The sequence below is a fragment of the Papaver somniferum genome, chromosome 9 (genome assembly GCF_003573695.1).
Source record: "Papaver somniferum cultivar HN1 chromosome 9, ASM357369v1, whole genome shotgun sequence".
Lineage (NCBI taxonomy): Eukaryota > Viridiplantae > Streptophyta > Magnoliopsida > Ranunculales > Papaveraceae > Papaver > Papaver somniferum.
The window spans coordinates 15,976,614-15,997,656 of record NC_039366.1 but is presented as its reverse complement, the minus strand read 5'-3'; the positions used below and the strand labels follow the sequence as shown (position 1 = coordinate 15,997,656).

The window sequence follows — 21,043 nt, the reverse complement described above, 5'->3', positions numbered from 1 at the left end:
GACATAATCTTGATATTTTAATGCCTACTAAACCCAACCGATAATGAATTTAGACTAATCTTTTGGTAACATGTTCTTCATGTAAGTATCTACGCTCAAAAAAAAAAAATGAGAGCATTCCGAAATGTATAAGAACCCCATCTACCATTTTGAATATCAACCGTTGAAAATTAACGGTTGAAATTAAAAAATGTAAACGTTGAAGTTCTGTATTTCAGAATATTCTCATTTTCGATAGGAATGTAGAGTTTTATATAAAAACACATGTCACACAAATTTTGGCTTCAAATTCATCGTTGTTTGGACGTTTTCAAAAAAACGGTGACACCATGTCATAATAATGTTACTGTAATCATGTCATCGGATCCTTCTACTTTCTTATACAATGTCTAAGTAATGACCGGTGATCAGTCACCCCACATGATCTGGTTAGCAGCTTGAGGGTGTTTTCTGTCATTTTCGCTCGTCATTATTGCGGCGAAAGAAGGATAATATCAGATCACAATCTAACTTCATAATCCCACGTGCACATCTATTATGTCGTACATAAACCCTTATAATATAACCAGTTACACTTTATCATCCCTCTCACTGTCGAAAGATTTTCTTCCCCAAAATTCCCCAATAAGAAAACAAACACAATTTAAAACGAAGACTTCTCAATTCTCTCTCTCTAATCCGTAACCCTAAATTTTTTCAATAATTTTCACTCGATTAACAAGATTCAGGTACTTATAATTCAATATCTCCTACTAAACCACTCCAATTCCATTCCTGAATTTCTCGATTTCGGAAAAATTCATCTAATTTGTATCCTTGCTTGGGGTTTCTTAGAGGTTTTACAATAATCTCTCAAAAGTCCATTTCTATGATAAATTCTTGGAGTTTCTGAATGATTCTGTTCCGGCTAATTCTTAGTTTATCAGAAGCTTGATTGAGTTGTACTGATCAGCGTTGTGATTTTAAATTGAATTGAGTTGATTTTCCGTGTATGATGATTTATAGGGTTTCAACTTCTGATCTTTGTCATAATTTTCGTTTTTCTTCCTTCTTTTCTTTTGCAGGTTAGTAATTGATATAGGTTGTTAGTGAGTAGTGGAATTGACGCCAATCAGAAAGTAAGTAAAACCCTAAATTTACTACGAATGTTACTCTGTGGAAATGAATGAACTAGAGAGAAGTTGCATTAGTGAATTTGCTTTATATTCGTTAACGGTATGGTCTCATTGTTTTTTTTTTCCAGATTAGAGATTGAATTTACATTCCAAAGTGAAATTTCTGGAAACAAGTAACTAAGTTCAGGCCACATCTAACCACTGAGGAAGAAGATTATCTGATGATTTGGGGAGAGTTTTGATATATAGTAGCAATGTCTGGCATACTTAATGTAAGTTCCTTTCCCTTTCATTTATTGTTAAGTAATAGTGTTAGATATTTTGTTTGGAATATGTGTTATTCTCAGTTTATCGGTTCAGTTTACTATTGAGAGAGGTTCCTTTTTTGTATAGTTAATCTTGTTCATGATGGTATGATACAGGTTTGGCTATTTTGTATGGTGTATATACTGTTTTCTGATTTATTTTATTTTGCACACCTCTTGTATAGTCATCGCTTAGCGGGTCAAATTCAAACCTTCCGGAGTCCACATCACGGCCATTTGCAACGTCTTTTGCTGGCCAATCTGCTGCACCTTCTCCCGTTTATAATCATTCTGGTTTGGAAGTCTACGAGTTTGTTAATATCATGTTGTGTAACTTTACATATATGTTAGTTTAAATCTGACATTAAAAGGTCTTGTTAACAGGTACCATGCAAGGAATGCAAAATATGAATGGGAACTTCAGTGTTCAGAACATGTCAAGCACTCTTACAGCTAGAAGTGCAGCAGGAAATGGTGCTCCTTCTAGTGGTATGCAACAGCCTATTGGGAGCCTCTCCAGCGGACGATATCCTTCTAATAATATTCCAGTTGGTCTCTCACAGGTAGTATAGTGCAAATTAGCAATTTATGAAATATCAAATATGTGATTTGTGCTGTTATGTATCTTCTTGTTTGTAACCTACAGCCTGGTTTGCAGATATCTCATGGTGGCTCACAAGGACATCCGTGGATCCCTAATAGAGGAGGTATAAATATTGTAGGAAACCTTGCATTTAGTGGTAGTATAATCGGTGTTAGTGGTTCCATTCTGGAATCCAACCTCCTCTGCGGTTGGTAACCGAATTGCTGTTCCAGGATTGGTATCTCCAATTTTGGGTAATGCAGGTGCTCGAATGACTAGTTCAATGGGAAATATCTCTATTGGAGGTAACAATGGACGGAATATCAGTTCCGGCGGAATGTCTGTTTCTGGGCTTGCATCTCGCCTCAATATGACTGCGAATACTGGTTCTGGAAATTTGGCTGCACAAGGACCCAACAGATATATGGGAGGTATTCTTCAACAAGGTACTAATCTTAGCCGTAGCATATAAATTATATTTCACGGATATCATGAATTTGGAACTGCAGCTTCGTTCGACCACAAAATTTAAGGCCTCGTTGCCAGTACATCAGCCTACCTCCTATTCTTTTGTTTTCTATGAATCTTGATTCAGCGAAAGATGGATTCTATTTTTTTCTTATTGTTCCTTTGTCATGTTTATACGCATAAGTAACACTGTGTGGATTCAGCAACCCCGCAGGTTATGTCCATGCTCGGAAATTCTTATCCTTCAGCTGGTGGGCAACTGTCTCAAAACCAGATCCAAGGAGGGAATAACTTTAGGTCGATGGGAATGTTAAGTGATATGAATTCAAATGAAAATTCCCCGTTTGACATGATGAATGATTTCCCTCAGTTGAATGGACGTCCTAGTTCTGCAGGAGGGCCTCAAGAACAAGGTTTGTGGAGTCTTAAGGCTTTTGCATCAAAATTTTATGTTTATTGTTTACTCTTGATTTTGGATGTTAAAATGACCCACAGAGCTGCAGGTTCGATGCGAAAGCTAGGTGCTGCTGTTAGTTCAGTTGTCCAACAAAATCAAGAATTTAGCATTCAAAATGAAGATTTTCCGGCGTTGCCTGGATTTAAAGGTAAGTTTAGTTGCTTCATGAAACTAAACTTTGATGACTCATTTACCACTAAAGAAGACACTTGAAACTTATTTGCCTCTTATATTTGTTAAAACAGTTGCTCCCACCTTTATAATTATTTTGCAGGTGGAAATGCTGATTATGGTATGGATTTGCATCAGAAAGAACAATTTCACGATAGTTCGGGATCAATGATGCAATCTCAGCACTTCCCTGTGAGTCATGATTTTTAAGTTTTATTTTTTCTTTTTCTGGGTATCTCCATGCATTTGTTTTAAAATATGTTTTACATAATTCAAATAGATGGGGAGGCCTGGGGGATTCAGTTTCTCAGAATCGTATCCATCATCACGAACCCAACAGCACCAACAGCATGCTTCATCAGTAAGTAGCGGTGGGCTTTCTTACACACCCTCTAACAATCAAGATCTTCAGTTACATGGCTCTGATCTTTTCCCATCTTCTCATTCGTCATATCACTCACAGGTGTGTTGTGGTTTATTTTGTAGTGTTTCTGAAGTAACACGGAGTTCCATTTGTGAAAAGGTAATTTTTAGTTAACATTGTTTCTTACTTTCTCCTCTCACTAGGTTCAGTCTAGTGGACAACCAAGCATGGGATTAAGAAACTCCTCAAATTCAGTATCTGGTGTAGGATCGTATGACCAGCTTCTTCAGAATTTTCAACAACAACAGCAAAATCAATCTCAGTTCCGTCTATCGCAGATGCCATCTGCAAGCCGACTATATAGAGACCGCAACATGAAATCAACGCATGTTTCTCAAGCTTCTCCTGACCAATACGGGTTGCTTGGATTATTAAGTGTCATACGGATTAGTGATAAACCTGCGTCATCTCTTTACCTCGGTATTGATTTGACAAGTTTAGGTCTCAATTTGAATGCAGTAGAAAACTTGCACAAAACATTTGGTTCTCCATGGTCTGATGAACCTGCTAAGGGGGACCCTGAGTATACAATACCTGAGTGCTATTATGCAAAACAACCACCTGTGCTACAAGTGAGTCGCCTTTACAGTACATAGTTTCATTGAGCTCTTTTTGTTTTTGTTTTTTTCATGTGTATATGGGCTGCATAGAGCCAGATGGCTCAACTTTCATGTATCCATCTCCTCATGCGTGTTCAAATCTATCTGATAACATACATATGGAGGCTTTATAAAAACCTTATCACAGCGAAGTCCTCCTCTTCCTTGGCAGCCTCCTTACAGATTCTAACCTCTGTTATTGGATGTGCAGCAATCATATTTCAAAAAGTTCCAGTTGGAGACTCTGTTTTATATCTTCTACAGGTTACCATCTTTTTCGCATTTCTTTGTCATTGATATAATTTTGCTTCTATTGGCCATTCTATCTTCCGATGCTAGGGTGATCCTGATCAGTTTGTGGTTTATTTTTCACAGCATGCCAAGAGATGAGGCGCAGTTGTATGCGGCCAACGAATTGTATGTTTCTTCCTTGAACTTTATGCTTCTGTTGCATACCTCGTCATTTCATTCAGATTTTATGCAGAAAGAATCAATTTGCTGTACACTTTATGGGCTGTCCTGTGTTATTGTCGATTTTCTGCATTATACAAGAATGTCATTTAATTCATTTGTTTAGCAAGAATTGTGGTGCCATATGTTACTGAGTTATTCCACCCCAGATTTTAGTATCGTGATAAGTTAAAAGTGGGAATTGAACTGACATTTGATTTTGTTTTGTAGGTATAACAGGGGCTGGTTCTTCCACAGAGATCTACGGATATGGTTTTTCAGAATGCCAAATTTGGAACCGCTGGCAAAGACAGAAACCTACGAGAGAGGTTCCTACCATTGTTTCGATTCAACCACATGGGAAACAGTTCGCAAGGTCTGGATATTCTAACACACCCGTCCTAATTCTCTTCTTTCAATTTATATATAACGGGGGTATTTTAAATCACCATCTTATGAAAGTAATGGGGGACATTGTTTTGGGTTTCAGGATAACTTTGTTCTTCAGTACAAGTCAATTGAGAGTAGACCTGTGATCCCGCAACACTGACAAACGACCTGCCATATCCATGTAAAGTATTGTAAACGTCTTTGGGCACATTCACTTTCAACAAATTTGTTTTACTATTTTGTTTTTCTATATTGTTTGCTTATTGTGTCCCTCAATTGTAAACTAGACTTTTTCTCATTCTGTAAATTTTTGCCCCTTGAATAATGAATGGCTTGTTCTTTCTTGGCAAGGGTATTAGGTGTATTTATGTGAATTTTCATTATATCTTTAAGACTTTTGAGTTTGTTTAATTGGAACGATATACATGAGGAAAGAAGATTCTTTATTCATATGACCAGAACACTGGACAGTAAGTACGAAGCAAAGGGAACACACTCAATCTCTCACCCTCCCTCTCTATGCTTTTGTAGTCTCTTCCTCAGTTTTTGCTGCAGCAGAATCGTCAGGTTTGTTTTCATATCCCTTGAGCAGTTCAGAAATGCGCTCTGCAAGACTTTGCTTGGCTGCAGGAGAAACACCATTCTTGCCAATGATCGATTCAAGAATCGCCTCTGACAATGCCTTGTTCTCTATAACAGCATTTCTAGCTTCAGGAATGGAAGTGTCTTTTGAGAATCCAACCTATATAAATTTAACATGAGAAAAAGATTACTTCTTTGATGATCATAACTTCAGTACCCTCTGCATAATAATAAGCAAACATAAGAACGTTTCACGAACCGTTAAACTTCCGGCAGGTGAAATAGTGAACAGGATGGACGAGGCAGGTGGAAACATTTCATTCTTGAAAATCTCGATGAACCTTTCCACTGCCTTGGCTTCTGCATCTGTGTACATATCTTTTGATTTCAAGTATTCAACACAGTTCTCCGTCACCTTTTCCGCATACTGATCACCAGTCAAAGGCAAGATCATTGTGATTTTCACAAATTTCTCGAAGGGACCTGTCATCAAATAACCATCAACCAACCAAGATTATCCACAGAACTCAGGTGACCCCGACTACAACTCAATTTTACACGGGGAACTTGATTTCTATGAAATTCAGAACAAATAGGCTGTTCTGCCGTGTTGACATGTTCTTACCACAACAACCTCAACTGAAAATTACGAATTCATGGAAGCCCCATCCAGCATGGGGAATTGAATGTTTATAATTACCTGTAACAATATCCATGAAGAACTCGACATCATCGTTCAACTCTTCCGGAGATTTGGATTTCCATTTAGGAGACAGGGAAGGAATAGCCTCTTCTGCTAAATAAACACCAATTGCAGTAAATTTGATGAATCTGTCTTGGATCTGCAATCCCCTCACACCTGTTCCACCACCCCATCCATGAAAACTTCAATCAAAACTTGCACAAAAATGGTTAGTGAAGCCAAAAAAAACAGAGAAATTGATGGATTTAAACCTGCACCGCCAAGAAAGAGCGATTCCGTTGAGCTTGGTGGTGTCATTGTTGGTGGAAACACAAATTGCTCCACTTGAATCTCAGAAAGCTGTGCCATGGGAGCCATTTCTCTCACAATCTCACAAATCTGGTTTGGAAGAAAATGAAACTTAAGTAAATTGTCGAAGGGTTTTGAATGAGGTTTTATAGAAGCTCTTAATTGCTAGTACTAGTCTTGTATTTAGGAATCAGATGAAACTGGTCCCTTTTCCCATAAAGACAGACCTCTCTTCACCTACATTACATGTACATGTCATTATGAATGGCCTTAAAAAAGTAAAAAGTTGGGAGTTTTTTTTTTTTCCTATGCTTGTTCAGTTAATTAGTCGGTAGAGGAAGCTACCGGTTAAGTAGCTCGTTCCTAATCGTCAATGGACAGGTTAAATTAGGTTAAAGAGTTCTTATTATGGACATTAACCTAATCTATTGGTGTTAACAAAAGTAGGTTTGTTTTGGAGTTTGGTTTGTAATTTTGTGGTTAGGAAATGGGCCAAAAAAACAAAAATATAGATGAAGGAGGTAGGTAACAACAACCAATCTCAATAGCCGAGAGGAATTAATGGAGGTAAGGATAGAGTCCAAAAATTCCGTGATAACTGTATGTTTTGGGTAAGACGTGGAAGAACAATTACCAATGAAAATTTAATTTGTGTTTCAATGAGCAATTACCAATGTTTTTCTTTCAGCGCCATTTTGGTTCCAGTGCCAATAAAAATTTGAAAATCAGACCCCTTTCCCCTATTTAGAGGGTGCCAGTGCCACATCCTGTCCCATCACGATTGCCACGCCTCTAGTAAGGTCGCTTGGAAACGTTTCACCATAAATCAAATTTGACTTATATAGTCAAATTTGATAAATAGTATTTTCAAGTTCTCATTTGCTACTTGACGAAAGTCATACTCCTTTTTATCCAATGAGAAAATATGATACGAGATAACATTTTACAAAGTCTACATTGTTTTAAATGCCATTAAATTCAAATAAAATTTGTTAAGTAATATTTTTGGGACTGGAGATCAATTTAAGGTAAACAAATTTCATTTTTTATTTTGTCATTTGGTAATAACCCAAACATAAAAATGTGTTAATAAGACCTCCACATATGATGAACTTGACCCTTTACATTTTAGGAAACCAAGAATACATGAAAATAAAATCCAAATTGGACGTAGAAGGTGAGAAGAACCTAAAAAATAGGTTGCCTTAGATCGCGTGATACGCAATATTCTCACCTCAAAATTTAAGTCTCCACAAGTCTATCTGATTTAGAATTTAATCCTTTTTAACAAAATATGTAATGTGCTTCTTCTATAAAACCCACACACAAATCTGATTTAGTTTTCCTGATTTAGTTCTATAAAACCCACACACAAATATGTAAGGACGCAGTACTACTATTTCCTTATCTTTTAAAATTAAAGACAAGTTACTAACCGTTTTCATTTAGTTTTCTAATATCTCATAAACTTGATTCACACACATCGGTTTCCCCTCGGCAAGACATTTTTTCACTTACGTTCTTCTTGTTTTCTAGCTTGATGATGATTGTAATATCACCGCATTCGTGAGGTTAGTTAAACACATGCATGATACATGAATAGCTGTAAAAAAATTTACCAATGAAAATTTTATTTTTGTTTTAATGAGCAATTACCAATATTTCTGTTTCAGTGCCATTTTGGTTCAAACTTTTATGCCCTTTTGGGTTTTATTTGATAAAAGATGAGCTTAACTCGGGTTTGGGAAAATGTCGGACAATGGATTTAGACACGAGATCTAAAAGTGGACACAGGAAAATAGCTGGTCTGTTTTTCTAAACCTGCAATCCTAGTATTTGAATAAGATCCCTCTACGCTATTTAGAGTGTAAATTCCGATTATCACGGTTATCACGCCTCTGGTAAGGTTGTTTGGAAGCATAAATTCTGATTTATACAGTCAATTTTCTGTTTCGATGCATACTATACAGTTAAATAGTCACCTCTCCATCTTATGCATATTTTCGAATTCAGCAATAAATATTATTTTCAAATTTATTTCGTAATTCTCTTTGCTAGATAAATTTAGAGACATATAGAAGAAATACACCTTATTTGCTACAGTAATATTATTTTTCTATTGAAAGAGAAAATATGATTAGAGATAAAGCAATTTACAAATTCTACAATATGACATAAGGAGGTAGAAAGCAAAAATTACGAGAAAATAGAATCCAAATCCAGTTTAGAGGTTGTGAAGAACCTAATAAACAAGTTGCCTTAGCTCATGTGAAACGCAGTATCCTCGCATCAAAACTTAAGTCTAAACGAGTCCATCTGATTTAGAATTTAATCATTTTCAAGAAAATCTGTATTGTGCTTCTTCTATAGAACCCATGCAACTCTTTCAGAAATCTTTTTGTCAAATTATACAACTAATATCGACCAAACATGGAAAGGTTGTATCCTATAATAAAAAATGAGAAATGACACAATACAGTTATTTTTTTATATTTTAGAATTGAAGACATGTTACTAACCGTTTTCATTTAGTTTTCTCTAATATCTTACAAACTTGATTCGCACACATTGCAGATTTTCATCCATAACATCAATAGAAGGTTTCCCCTCGGCCAGACATTTTCTTTTCACTTTGGTTCTTCTTGTGTTCTAGTTTTAGTTAGGCTAATATAGCAAAGACTAAAGAGTATATTGTTGATGATTGTAGTATCAGTGTATCAACGTATTCACGAGGTTAGCCAAACACATGCATGATATCTGAATACTATTTCATGAATCTCAAAACCCGAGTTTGTTGCTCAACGGAGTGCACTTGCTACGCCTTTCAAGCCTAAATTTTTCAGCCCCAAATTCTTTCTAACCTTAATTTTGCTTTCTTGCTCCCTCTAACAGGATTTTGCTTCTCCTTAGTCTAGTTTCTAGCTTCGCCGCTGAATGTTGATATTATTTTTCTTTTCTATATGCATCCGACTCCAAACATTCCATTTATAAAAGAAACATGAACCTAAATGTATTAGACAAGTGGATTGAAATTCGCAAAACAAATATATCCAAATTCAACGACCATGAGTTTTGGCAATGCTATAAGTTATATTCGAGATCAATTAGAATTGTCCGGGATACAAAAAGGTCAGTGATAATGTGACCAACAGTTGACTTTCTTAAGTACCCAAAACTTGTTCTTGGTTGGGTCTTTTACAACTACTAAAAAAAGGAAGCATTTCCATTATAATGAACAACACTTCTAGATCCACTAAAGAATGACACTGTAGAGTGCACCGAGCTAGAATCCAACGGTCCCGAATGTGCCTCTTAATATTGAGATAGGGAGTGGGAAAAGAGTAGGACCCACCACCCCTCTCACACTACCAAAATTCATATAAAACAACACAAGCTGCTATCCCATTGCACTGAAACATATGTCAGCTTTTATTTACTTACCAAATCAAGTGCCATCCACATTGTAGATATGGTAGTACATCTTAACCCACCATTGATACTGGTACCTTTTCCCTCTGAAGGTGGCATGTTATTTCAAAGGGGTTACATAACATGACTGATGTCCGTCCTGACGTTTCACCTTGTTAATTTGTTGCACGTACAAGAGAAAGTTACTAATATGGATAAATTTACGATTGTTCACCAAAAAAAAAGACATCAATTAATTTTAAATGCCCGCCAAAAGAAGAAATTAATCTCAAAATTGATTTGCCCGATGTAAGAGGTAGGACCTAAATCACATAAAAAATGCACATGTGCACCAACCACCTCTCATGAGTCAAGACAACGAGAATAGATGGGTTTCAGTTATGGCGCCGCATAGGCTATTCTCATTAGAGCTGTAAATGATATATATTGCTACATATCTGGAAATGTTGCAAAAAGAACGAAAACAAGCAAAAAAAAATATGCGGGTGCTGAAAAAATATAACCCGAATTCAACGGAGAAAATGAGAATTAAATGAGCAGGATGAATCCACGGGTGTGATAAGAATTTCCTAAATCCCTTTTCAAGAGTATCTTTACTTTCATCTTCCCATAAATATTCTTCCTTAATGAAACTTGTTCGGGAGCACACCTATTATGGACTAGGGACGGAGGGATTGTATCCAATAGTTAAACTTGAGAAAGGACCCAACACTAATATATTCCAATTTTTTTCAAATCAAACGAAAATTATCATTTGTGTTTATTTAGTTTTCTCTAATATTTCATAAACTTGATCAGCACATATTGCATTTGCACCCATAACATCGATAAATATTTCACCCCGGTAAAGACATCTTTTCACTTGGGTATGGTTCTAAAGTTCTTGCTTTAGTTATGCCAATATAGTAAAAGTATGTTCAGAATGAGGTTTGTTTCAGTATCACCATATATGTGGTGAGATCAATCACATGATACGTGAATACAGCTTCATGAACTTCAAAACTCGAATTAGTTGCAAAACCAATTTCACGCGGGGCTTGTTGCATCAAACTTGCACAATCAAATAATACTGGCGACAAACTCTTAAAATACTACCTAAATGGACAACAATGTTCAACTACTTTTATATGGGATCCACAATCACTTAATAGGAGCACTTCATCATGAGCGTGAGAGAAACTACCCAACAACTCTTCAACTTAATTAGTCTAAATTACGAATGGCCAAGATAATTCAGTTTTCTAATCCCATTAGTGATTCACAAAATTAGTTAAAAAGACCAAAATCAATAATTCTTAGGTGAAAAAGATATGTAAAATTTGATACTATTTAAATGGACGAGAATGTAAAAATAGTCAGGATGTAAACGGTTTCATCATACCCATTTTCAAATACTTTTTTTTATTTTTAATTTACATCAGGATGCATCCAATTTCATCCTCGCTCTTTTTTAAGTTTAAGTCAGGATGAATCCATTTTCATTCTTGCTATTTTTTTTGGTGTCCATTTCACCCATATTAATTTCTACTCGTCCATTAAAACCATATTTTAAAAATATTTGGACAAATGACTCATTTTCCGGATGTGATTCTCTTAGTATTTGGAATCAACAATGACTACGCTGCATTATTATATGGGGAAGGAAGCAAATAGAAAGCCCTTCCAAATTATATTTTGCATGCATGGATTAGTTCTTCTTTTACTCCTGTTGCTCTTTTCCGAATTATATGAAAAATACATTTCAAGCTAACTTTTTTAAGATTTGAATAATTACTAAATGGTTGATTTTTCTCATTAGTTGATATTCCATTTGTAGAGTACGTATATGTGTAGGAACTAGATACTCGACAATAGATGGTTGACTTTGGTCTTGAATATCGCATTTGCAGGGCATATATGTCTATATGTGTGTAGAGTACGTACATCAGAATGTGCAAACAATGATAAATCTCATGAAGATTTCTCGGGGTAATGGTTTCACAAGTATCTCAGCATACATAAACGATATGATCGCGATGAATGACAACAATACTGCGATGTTTATTCCTGATTATCCAGAAGATAATAATCATCGACGGGCACTTAAACATCTTTTGAAATTCGTGTTTAAGAAGAAATTAGGGAAGTTTATAATTGGTGATATTGATTTAGATCAACTTGATGCACAGGTTGTTGTCGGTAGGGATCTTTCTCTTAACGTTGATTATCTCAATCAAAAGGTAATATCTATATGTTTTCAAGCTATTTATTATACCCTTTATATGAATTTTCAGCTACTGCAATTTGAATTTACTACATATGCATGAATTGTTAACTTTTTTGGGAAATTATTCAGCTTATTAAGAAGAAGATATTTGGTTTAAAGTTGTATTGAGATAGTTAAGAAGAATATTAGATAAGCTATGTAGAGATGCAATTATAATTTCAACTAGATAGATGAACTTTAGTTAGGAATTTCTGCTAGGTCGTAAAATCCATGTCACATGATAAAATTAAGTATTTAATCTTATATTTCGGCATTGTCTGAGTCTATATAAAACTTGCTACGCCAGCTACCCATAAGAAATGTTAAATAGCTGCCAAATTTAGAACTGAATGTCGGCATTGATGGATGATCAACACAGAACGCCGTGCTCGACAAAAGTTTAACAATGCCGGCATTGTTGGTGGAAGTATTCGTTTTCTGTACACCTTGAAACCAATGCCCGCAGTGTATACAAATGCGAAACAATGCGGGAAGTGTATATGGCAGAATATTCTTTGGTAAGTGAAAAGAAATTTTTATGCCGACATTGTGTGATTTGATTACACAATGCCGACATGGTATAATTTGAGGATATGGTGCACCGGCATTGGAAAAACTTTGAATACCATGCCGGCTTGGTATTCATAGTTTTTTCAATACTGTGATTTGTAGGTGTAGCCATGGTAAATCCAAAATTACATTCAGAGAGGATTCAACCTAAAAAACATATTTGTTGTTGACGTAAAGATTCAGAGACATTTTTTTGGTCACTTTGGTTAGTCATCTCAACCAAAAATTTGTACCCAACACAAATATTTCTAATCTCTCTAAAATGATTAAGATTTATACAAAATGATTATGATTTATACTAATCATTATCAAACAAATCAATTATGTTATCTAATTATGATTAGCCACTAAACATAATTAGTGAGGGGTAGATTAGTATTATCCAAAAATCCATTGATACAGGATAACCCCACTTTACTATTAGGATCCCTATACCGTCTTATTCTTATATCACCCAATTTATTTGACTATCCCCAATTTCGCGTTCTTTCTTTTCTCCTTTCTTTTTCTCAGCTTTCCTTTCTCCTTTTTTCTTCTTCTTCCTTTTTTCCTCTTTGTTTTTTTGCCTTTTTTATTCAACATTAATGTTTCTTGCTGAATATGAGCGCGTTTCTCCCATGTTAGGAGCACGCCCCTATTACGAATCTCATTGAGGAACGCAAAATCGTGATTCTAAAGTTCGTGATGTGTTTGGACGTTCCTGGCTACTAAGGGCAGAACCAATCTTTCTAAACTTTTACTAGTAATCCGTGCTCACGGATATCCTTTTGTGCGTTTCCAATCTTTGAGGACCTTTCCAATCTTTTTCTTGCTAAGACTGAGGACTTAACAGTTGGCACAAAATAATCACCCGTATTATTTAAACATTAGCAATATAAGCTTTATAAGTGTGTTAATTACTTTCTTAACTATCCCGAAAATTGTAGATATCTGATATACAAAGACTAATTAAAGGATCATAACAAGAGAGAATTCTAAAACTCTAGTTCATTTAATAATTCTGGTGTATATTGCTTCATGGCTTCATAGCCTATTTATATAGCTCAATTAAACCGAGAGTTCTAAAATAGGAATAAACTAAAACATACCTAAACAAACTCAAATTCTTAAACAAAGACAACTTCCAGAATACTCTTAACTTCAGTCTCAAGTCATTCCTAAACAAAACAACTTCTAGAGACTTAAAAACTTGACTGCCAAGTAATAGTGTATGACTTCTAATCATAGTCTTGGTTAGACTTGATTTCCAACAGCCTCCCTCAAACCAAGACTATGTAGACTTATCATCCCAAATATTTCACGTATATCTTCAAATGTATCAGCTCTCAAGGGCTTTGTAAAGATATCTGCAACCTGCTCAGAACTGGGACAGAAATTCACAATCACTTCTCCATTTTTGACTAGCTCACGAATGTAATGATATTTTGTGTCAATATGTTTGCTTCTTCCATGAAAAACTGGGTTCCTTGTAAGTGCAATAGCTGAGTTGTTGTCACAAAAAATTCTAGTTGGATTCACCTGTTCATGATTTAATGAAATCAACATTCTTCTTAACCACACAGCTTGAGTAGCACAAACAGTTGTAGCTATATTCTGCTTCTGCTATTGACAATGCAACCACTTGTTGCTTCTTAGATGACCAAGAAAAATAACCTGATCCTATATGAAAAGCAGTCCCTGAAGTGCTTTTCCTTTCTTCAGTATCACCAGCCTAATCACTGTCAGTATAGCCTATCAAATCATCATTCTTTGAAGCACTATAGAAAATTCCTAGATTAATTGTACCTTTCACATATTTTAAGATGGGTTTGCTGCTTGCAGATGAGATTGATATGGTGTTTCCATAAATCTACTAATCCGAACAACTCCATACACAATGTTAGGTCTTGTAGAAGTTAAATATCTTAGACTTCCTACAAGTTGTTTGAAATGTATAGGATTAACACATTCTCCTGTTCCTTCTTTTTCTAATTTCAGCCTTTCTTCTACTGGAGTTCTAATTGCTCTGTAGTTACTCATCTTCAAACGTCCAAAATGATCTTTGCATACCTTTGTTGTGACACAAAAATACCTTTATCAGACTGTAAAACTTCAAGCCCAAGAAAATACGACATCAAACCCAAATCTGTCATCTCAAATTCTCTAATTATTGACTCCCTGAATTCGTTGATCATCTCAGCATTATTTCCTGTGAAGATAAGATCATCTACATAGAGGCAAACTATGATATGATTCCCTTGAGCATATTTTTTCACATACAAAGTGTGTTCATATGGACACTTCTCAAAACCTTTTTCAAGAAAATATGTATCAATTCTTGTATACCAAGCACGTGGTGCTTGCTTCAACCCATTTAATGCTTTGTTTAACTTGTATACTTGATTATCTTTCCCTTTCTTGATAAAACCAGCTGGTTGATCAATGTAAATTTCCTCTTCTAACACTCCATTTAAGAAAGATGACTTCACATCCATCTGAAATATTTTCCACTTATTCTGTGCTGCTAGGGATATAATCATTCTAACAGAATCTAATCTTGCAATAGGTGAAAAAACTTCAAAGTAATCAACACCAGGTTTTTGCTACAAGTCTTGCTTTAAGGCGTTTTATCTCACCATTTGGTTGATACTTTTTCTTATATACCTACTTAACACCAATGACCTTCTTTCCTACTGGTAGAGAAGTTAGCTTCCATGTGTTATTCTTTTCAATTGCTTCTATCTCAGCATCCATAGCTTTTCTCCACCCTTGATCTTATGAGGAAACTTTAAACTCTACTGGATCACAGTCTCCAAACAAAGCAAAATTCACTAGTTCATCTTCTTCATCATCTCTAGTAACAACATAATCATTCAAACGAGCTGGCACAGTACGATTACGTGCTGTCTTGTTTCTTGTTGCAAAGTTGTATCAACTCTTGCTTCTCTTCTATATCAATTCTTGGTTCATCTTCTATCACTTCAACTGGTCTTTCTTCTTCTTCTTCTTCAATTAATGGTATTTCACTAACAACTTTTCTTGATACTTCTGAGTTCCATTCCCACTTAGCTTCTTCTCCAAAAATCACATCTCTACTTATTATCAACTTTCTTGTTTCTGGATTCAATAAATTATAACCTTTTGTTGCATTGTTGTAACCAATGAAAATGCACTTTTCACTCTTGTCATCAAGATTCTTGCGTATTTCTTTAGGTATATGTGCATATGCTATGCAACCAAACACTTTAAAATGTGTCGCACTGGGTTTTCTTCCACTCCATGCTTCCCCAGGTGACATATCAATCACACTTCTTGTTGGACATCTATTCAATACATATACATCACAATCAAAAACTTCTTCCCAATAGTTTTTAGGTAAAATCTTTGCCTTCCTCATTGTACGTACCATCTCCATAATAATACGATTTTTCCTTTCTGCTACACCATTTTGATGTGGTGTATATCTTGCTGCAGTCATTTGATGTTGTATTCCATTTTATTTCATAAAAGTATCAACCACAGTATATTCAATTCCTCTATCTGTACGTAATATTTTGATATTATTACCACTTTGTCTCTCAGCATATGCTTTAAAGCTTTACATGCCAGAAAAGCATCATTCTTTTGTTTCAACAAATAAACCCATGCCTTTCTACTGAAATCATCAATGAAGGTAATAAAGTACATGTTTCCACCACGAGATTCTTCTTCAATTGGTCCACATAGATCACTGTGAACAAGCTCCAATAATTGCTCTGCTCTTCTTGCTTTTCCAATGGGAAATGGATCTCTGTGTTGTTTTCCAAAGATACAGTCTTCACATCTTGTTTCAGGAGACTCAATAGTTGGTAACCATGAGACCATCTCTTTTCTAGCTAGAATTTGTAAACTATTAAAGTTTACATGTCTCAATATTCTGTGCCACAACCAAGAATCATCACTAAAAGAAGTAGTATAACATCTCTCTACTTGATGCTGGATCTGTAAAGGAAATAGTCTATTCTTGGTCATTGGAACTCTAGCAATCAATATCCTTTTTTGATCTTTGATTATGCAAACTCCATTATATATATTCATAGAGAATCTTCTTTCTGAAAGCTGACCCATACTTAATGAATTTTGATGCAGATTTGGTACATAAAATACATCCATTATGTATGATTGTGTACCATTCTTGAGTCTAATTCCTATATTTCCTTTTTCTATAACTGGAACTGTTGAGTTATTCCCAAACATAACAGTGGATCTCACAGACTCATCAAGACTTACAAATAAGTTTTTCTTTCCACACATATGGTTACTGCAACCCGTGTCTAAATACCATTGTTCATGTAGTTGTTCTTCTGCTGAATAACAAGGTAACAAAAGAGTTTATTGATCTGCTTCTTGTTCTTATGCAATTTTTGCTTTATTGTCATAATTTCCAGCTTTATATCCTCCAGCTTTGTTGTTGTTACTTCCAGCTTTATTATTGCAGCCTTCAGCATTGTTGAGAATTGTTGTTGTAACCTCTAGTACTGTTGTTGTAGCCTCCAGTTTTGTTGTTGTAAAAATTATCCTTCTGTAGTTCAGGACATGCAACTTGAAAGTGACCAAGTTGTTGACAATTAAAGCAGCGGACTTTAGATCTATCAACAATTTTCTTTCCTTTATTGTCTTAATATCTTCTTAAGATAGCTTCATTGTTCCAGTTTGTATGACTTTGTAGGGATTCTTCAACTGGTTTTACAACTGTCTTCTCTAATATTCTTTGCTCATAAGCTTGCAAAGAACCCAACACATCATCAATACTCAAATCAGATATTGTGTTACATTCTTCAATTGCAGTCACCTTTGACTCAAATTTTTCTGGTAAACTACGCAATATTTTTCTATAATGGCAGTATCTTCGATATTATCTCCATTGGTCTTCATCTCATTAACAAGACTCAATGTTCTTGATAAGAAATCTTCTATCAATTAAGTTGAGTCCATCTGTAGCAACTGATATTTCCTTTTTAGGGTTTATAATCTTACTTTCTTTACTTTATCAGAACCTTTGTAATAGCTTGTTAAAGAGTCCCAAGATTTCTTAACTTCTTTGATATACACAACTCTGTCCATGATAGACTCATGAATTCCTTGATGAAGAATTTACGTAGCTTTAGAGTTCTTCTTCCTGTTTTCTATCAAAGTAGTTTGCTCAGCTGCAGTAAGTTCAGCTCCTGCTGCTGGTTCTGCATACCCTGTATTAACAATATCCCATACCTCTTGATACGAGAATATATTCTCCATATATATTCTCCAATGCTCAAAATTCTTCCCTTCAAAAACTAGAACCTTGATTGAATTCAAGTTTGTAGCCATCTCCTTCTTCTTTGATTAAACCACAGACTTATTAAAGGATCATAACAAGAAAGAATTCTAAAACTCGGTTAAATTAATAATTCTGGTGTACATTGCTTCATGGATTCATAGCCTATTTATATAACTCAATTACACCGAGAGTTTTAAAACAGGAAGAAACTAAAATATACCTAAACAAACTCAAATTCTTAAACAAAGACAACTTCTAGAATACTCTTAACTTCAGTCTCAAATCATTCCTAAACAAAACAACTTCTAGAGACTCAAAAACTTGACTGCCAAGTAATAGTGTACGACTTCTAATCGTAGTCTTGATTAGACTTGATTTCCAACAAAAATGCTCAACAACAAACTCTGCAAAATGCTTAGGTGGTGGGTCAAGAATGCCCAACAATGTTAAAAAAAATGAACACAAATGAGCTGCGTATATCTTGATTGTAAGTTGATGGGTTCTAATTGGGTCTAATAAATTCTGACGCTGTGATCTTTTTGTGGTAATCAAACATGATCACAAAAATCTCACCAATTTTGATAGCTATAGTTTTTTGGTTTGAACGAATTCAGGAACTTAATTTTCTCTAATGTTTCATAAACTAGACACGCACAAGTTACATCCACAACATGAAGAAAAAATTTCATTTAGTAACGATATGATTTCACTTGGCTTTCAAATGCTTTTTGGTTTTTTAATTTTGGCCAATGTTTTCTTTTTTTTCCTTGGACAATCAACATATTTCAATTCATTCAAATCAAAATTGTGATTATATGTTCGCTTACAAGAATAACAAAAACATCAAAATACAAGATATACAATCAAGATCCTAATACAAATAAGGACATCAATTACAAGTAGATCGCGAAGAGAAAGAGTAATAAACTGCAAAGATATCCAATTTATTTTTATGTATAAGTGAGAGATGACGGTATATGCGGAAGTATTTTTCGACCATTTAATCAGATTGTATTCTTCTTTGATAAGATAGCTCTTAAAACAAAGGAGTAATTTCCTCATAAATTTGTCGATTCACATAAACAAGGATACCGATTGTAAGCGATGTAGTGATGAACTGTCAATGTTTTTATATCGAGAATAACAAGCCATGAACCAGCCATTAAAATTTGAAAAACTCGCCCCACAACGATAAAAAAAAATCGCCCCAAAACGGTGAAGAAATATGTCAAAAAACACCAGAAACTATGTAAAAACATCTTATTCATTACCTACTACAAATAACTTTTAGACCAGATCTGAGCAAGACAACTCTATTTTTGAGAGTCAGAATTAATTTTTTTTTTCCTCTCTCGATCGGTAATCTTGGCTATCCAGGATTCCTAAGAATAATTGTAGTCTACAAGTTGTAGTGTCACGGGGTTAAGCATATGATAGATGAGTACCATTTTACGAAACTGAAAACTCAAGTTAGGTACAAGTTGCAACACAAATTTCACAATGTATATGTTTTTTTTAATTATTATTTTGTTTTGACACAGTGAGCTGGGGCACAATGTACTTGTTGAAGCATTACACTTGGCCAAAAACAGATCTTCGGAGGATTTGTTTTTTCCTCATGAATCACGGTATAAATGTTTCGGCGACAGTGCGACACTTATTTCCTGTGGTTTCCTTTCCGTTTTTATGGACGACCGAGCTAGTAGAACCGAACATGCACCATGTGAAGATATTCTGAAACCGTGTCATACTTTTAGCCATGCAAAACGGTTGAAATGTTGTTTCGAGGTTGATAAAACGCGCTAGAACGTTTAATTTTAAAATCAAACATGATAATAATGGATCCATCAGTTAACTAATCAACCAATCAAATGAACACGTTAAGTACACACTCCTTAGAAGAGTGTGTATATAGTTAGATGCGTTAATATACATTAAAACATTATAATCCAACCCACACCACCACCACAACAAAAATCGGATAAAGTTGTCATTCTATCTAAAAGAAATCAGGGATTTGGGACCAAGTATTTCCTCCACTGAATGTAAAAGGATTTTAATTAGTAGGGTGTTCACTTCAATATGTATTTTTTCTTCGCTTCCCTTCGATAAAAGCGCTTCAAGAGTGACGCATTTTCCTTAACCTTCTCTGTTCTTCTCTAATTATAGATTCTCTCCCACTAAGTTGAAAGAGTGAGAGTGCCTAGAAAATGGATACAAAAAATGCTAGGAATTTCATTTGGTTGGGTCTTGTTGTTGTCGTTCTTTTAATGTCTTTTGAAGTTTCAGCTGTCAGAAACTTGGCTGAAAAAACACGTGGGTTTTAATCATATATAATATATATAATTCAAAATATTTCCATTCATTATGTACAATCTTACGGGGTAGTAAAATGAGATTTTTATGAACTTCAATAGATTTTTAATTTCAGTGACTCTCGGAAATTCTCTAAAAATTTAGAGATTTTTAGTGATTCTCTGAGAGTATTTTAGAGAGTCTTTGTGACTTGGTGAGACAAAAAAAATGAGATTTGTAAAGAATCTTTGTGACTTGTTGAGACAAAAAATGTGTAATATCTCTTAAAAAATTCAATATGTCTACAATTTTTTTTATCCACATTACAATGTTCATTAAAGTACTGTGAATACCTAATGAAAATGAAAAAAAAACACTAATGAAATATGTGTTTATTTTCTAAATAAATCTCATCATAGTTGTCTTATACCTAAATTTTCATTCTCTTTATTCCACTCGTCCCACATTTTATTTGCTATCCATAACATTAGAAAATGGAACCCTCCATCATTCAGTTAACATGGTTATATAGTTTTTTTTTATTTGATAGTTTTTTTTTATTTTTTAATCATATAGTTCAGAGGTGGTTATAAAGGTATCACAAGATTACACGAAAGACAAAAAAAATGGAACCCTCCATCATTCAGTTAACATGGTTATCTCGGCTATGATGTTTACCAAAATTCCCCCCCTC

At 34.8% G+C, this 21,043-nt stretch overlaps 2 protein-coding genes and 1 non-coding gene across 4 annotated transcripts; 1 reads left to right on the top strand and 2 right to left on the bottom strand.

Moving 5' to 3' along the window:
* Positions 1-602: 602 nt before the first annotated feature.
* LOC113309591 (probable NOT transcription complex subunit VIP2) lies at positions 603-5,345 on the top strand. 2 transcript variants are annotated; one of them, XM_026558042.1, is made up of 16 exons: positions 603-728; positions 1,065-1,118; positions 1,244-1,387; positions 1,606-1,714; positions 1,805-1,983; positions 2,079-2,127; positions 2,237-2,449; positions 2,675-2,884; positions 2,975-3,076; positions 3,203-3,291; positions 3,380-3,562; positions 3,673-4,095; positions 4,334-4,386; positions 4,498-4,539; positions 4,804-4,948; positions 5,063-5,345. In XM_026558042.1, the coding sequence occupies exons 3-16, from the start codon at positions 1,370-1,372 to the stop codon at positions 5,120-5,122; spliced, it is 1,875 nt and encodes a 624-aa protein (XP_026413827.1). In that variant the 5' UTR covers positions 603-728; positions 1,065-1,118; positions 1,244-1,369; the 3' UTR covers positions 5,123-5,345. The 2 variants fall into 2 exon arrangements, with proteins under 2 accessions (XP_026413827.1, XP_026413826.1); XM_026558041.1 differs by having other exon boundaries at positions 3,667-4,095.
* Positions 1,634-1,714, bottom strand: LOC113314659. The gene has a single exon (XR_003342540.1). It is a non-coding gene; the product is annotated as a small nucleolar RNA snoR35 (small nucleolar RNA).
* On the bottom strand, positions 5,346-6,764 carry LOC113309592 (chalcone--flavonone isomerase-like). Its single transcript, XM_026558043.1, has 4 exons — positions 6,499-6,764; positions 6,245-6,403; positions 5,804-6,027; positions 5,346-5,704 (listed from the first exon to the last, which is right to left on the bottom strand). The coding sequence occupies exons 1-4, from the start codon at positions 6,602-6,604 to the stop codon at positions 5,480-5,482; spliced, it is 714 nt and encodes a 237-aa protein (XP_026413828.1). The 5' UTR covers positions 6,605-6,764; the 3' UTR covers positions 5,346-5,479.
* Between the last annotated feature and the right edge of the window lie 14,279 nt (positions 6,765-21,043).

Excerpts from the sequence above, each read along its gene's own strand:
- LOC113309592 (XM_026558043.1), bottom strand. The coding sequence starts at position 6,604 with ATGGCTCCCATGGCACAGCTTTCTGAGATTCAAGTGGAGCAATTTGTG. Across the intron at positions 6,404-6,498 it reads GCTCTTTCTTGGCGGTGCAG|GTGTGAGGGGATTGCAGATC; the intron begins GTTTAAATCCAT and ends GTGGTGGAACAG. Across the intron at positions 6,028-6,244 it reads CTTCATGGATATTGTTACAG|GTCCCTTCGAGAAATTTGTG; the intron begins GTAATTATAAAC and ends ATTTGATGACAG.
- LOC113309591 (XM_026558041.1), top strand. Across the intron at positions 2,450-2,674 it reads GGGAGGTATTCTTCAACAAG|CAACCCCGCAGGTTATGTCC; the intron begins GTACTAATCTTA and ends GTGTGGATTCAG. Across the intron at positions 2,885-2,974 it reads AGGAGGGCCTCAAGAACAAG|GTTCGATGCGAAAGCTAGGT; the intron begins GTTTGTGGAGTC and ends ACAGAGCTGCAG.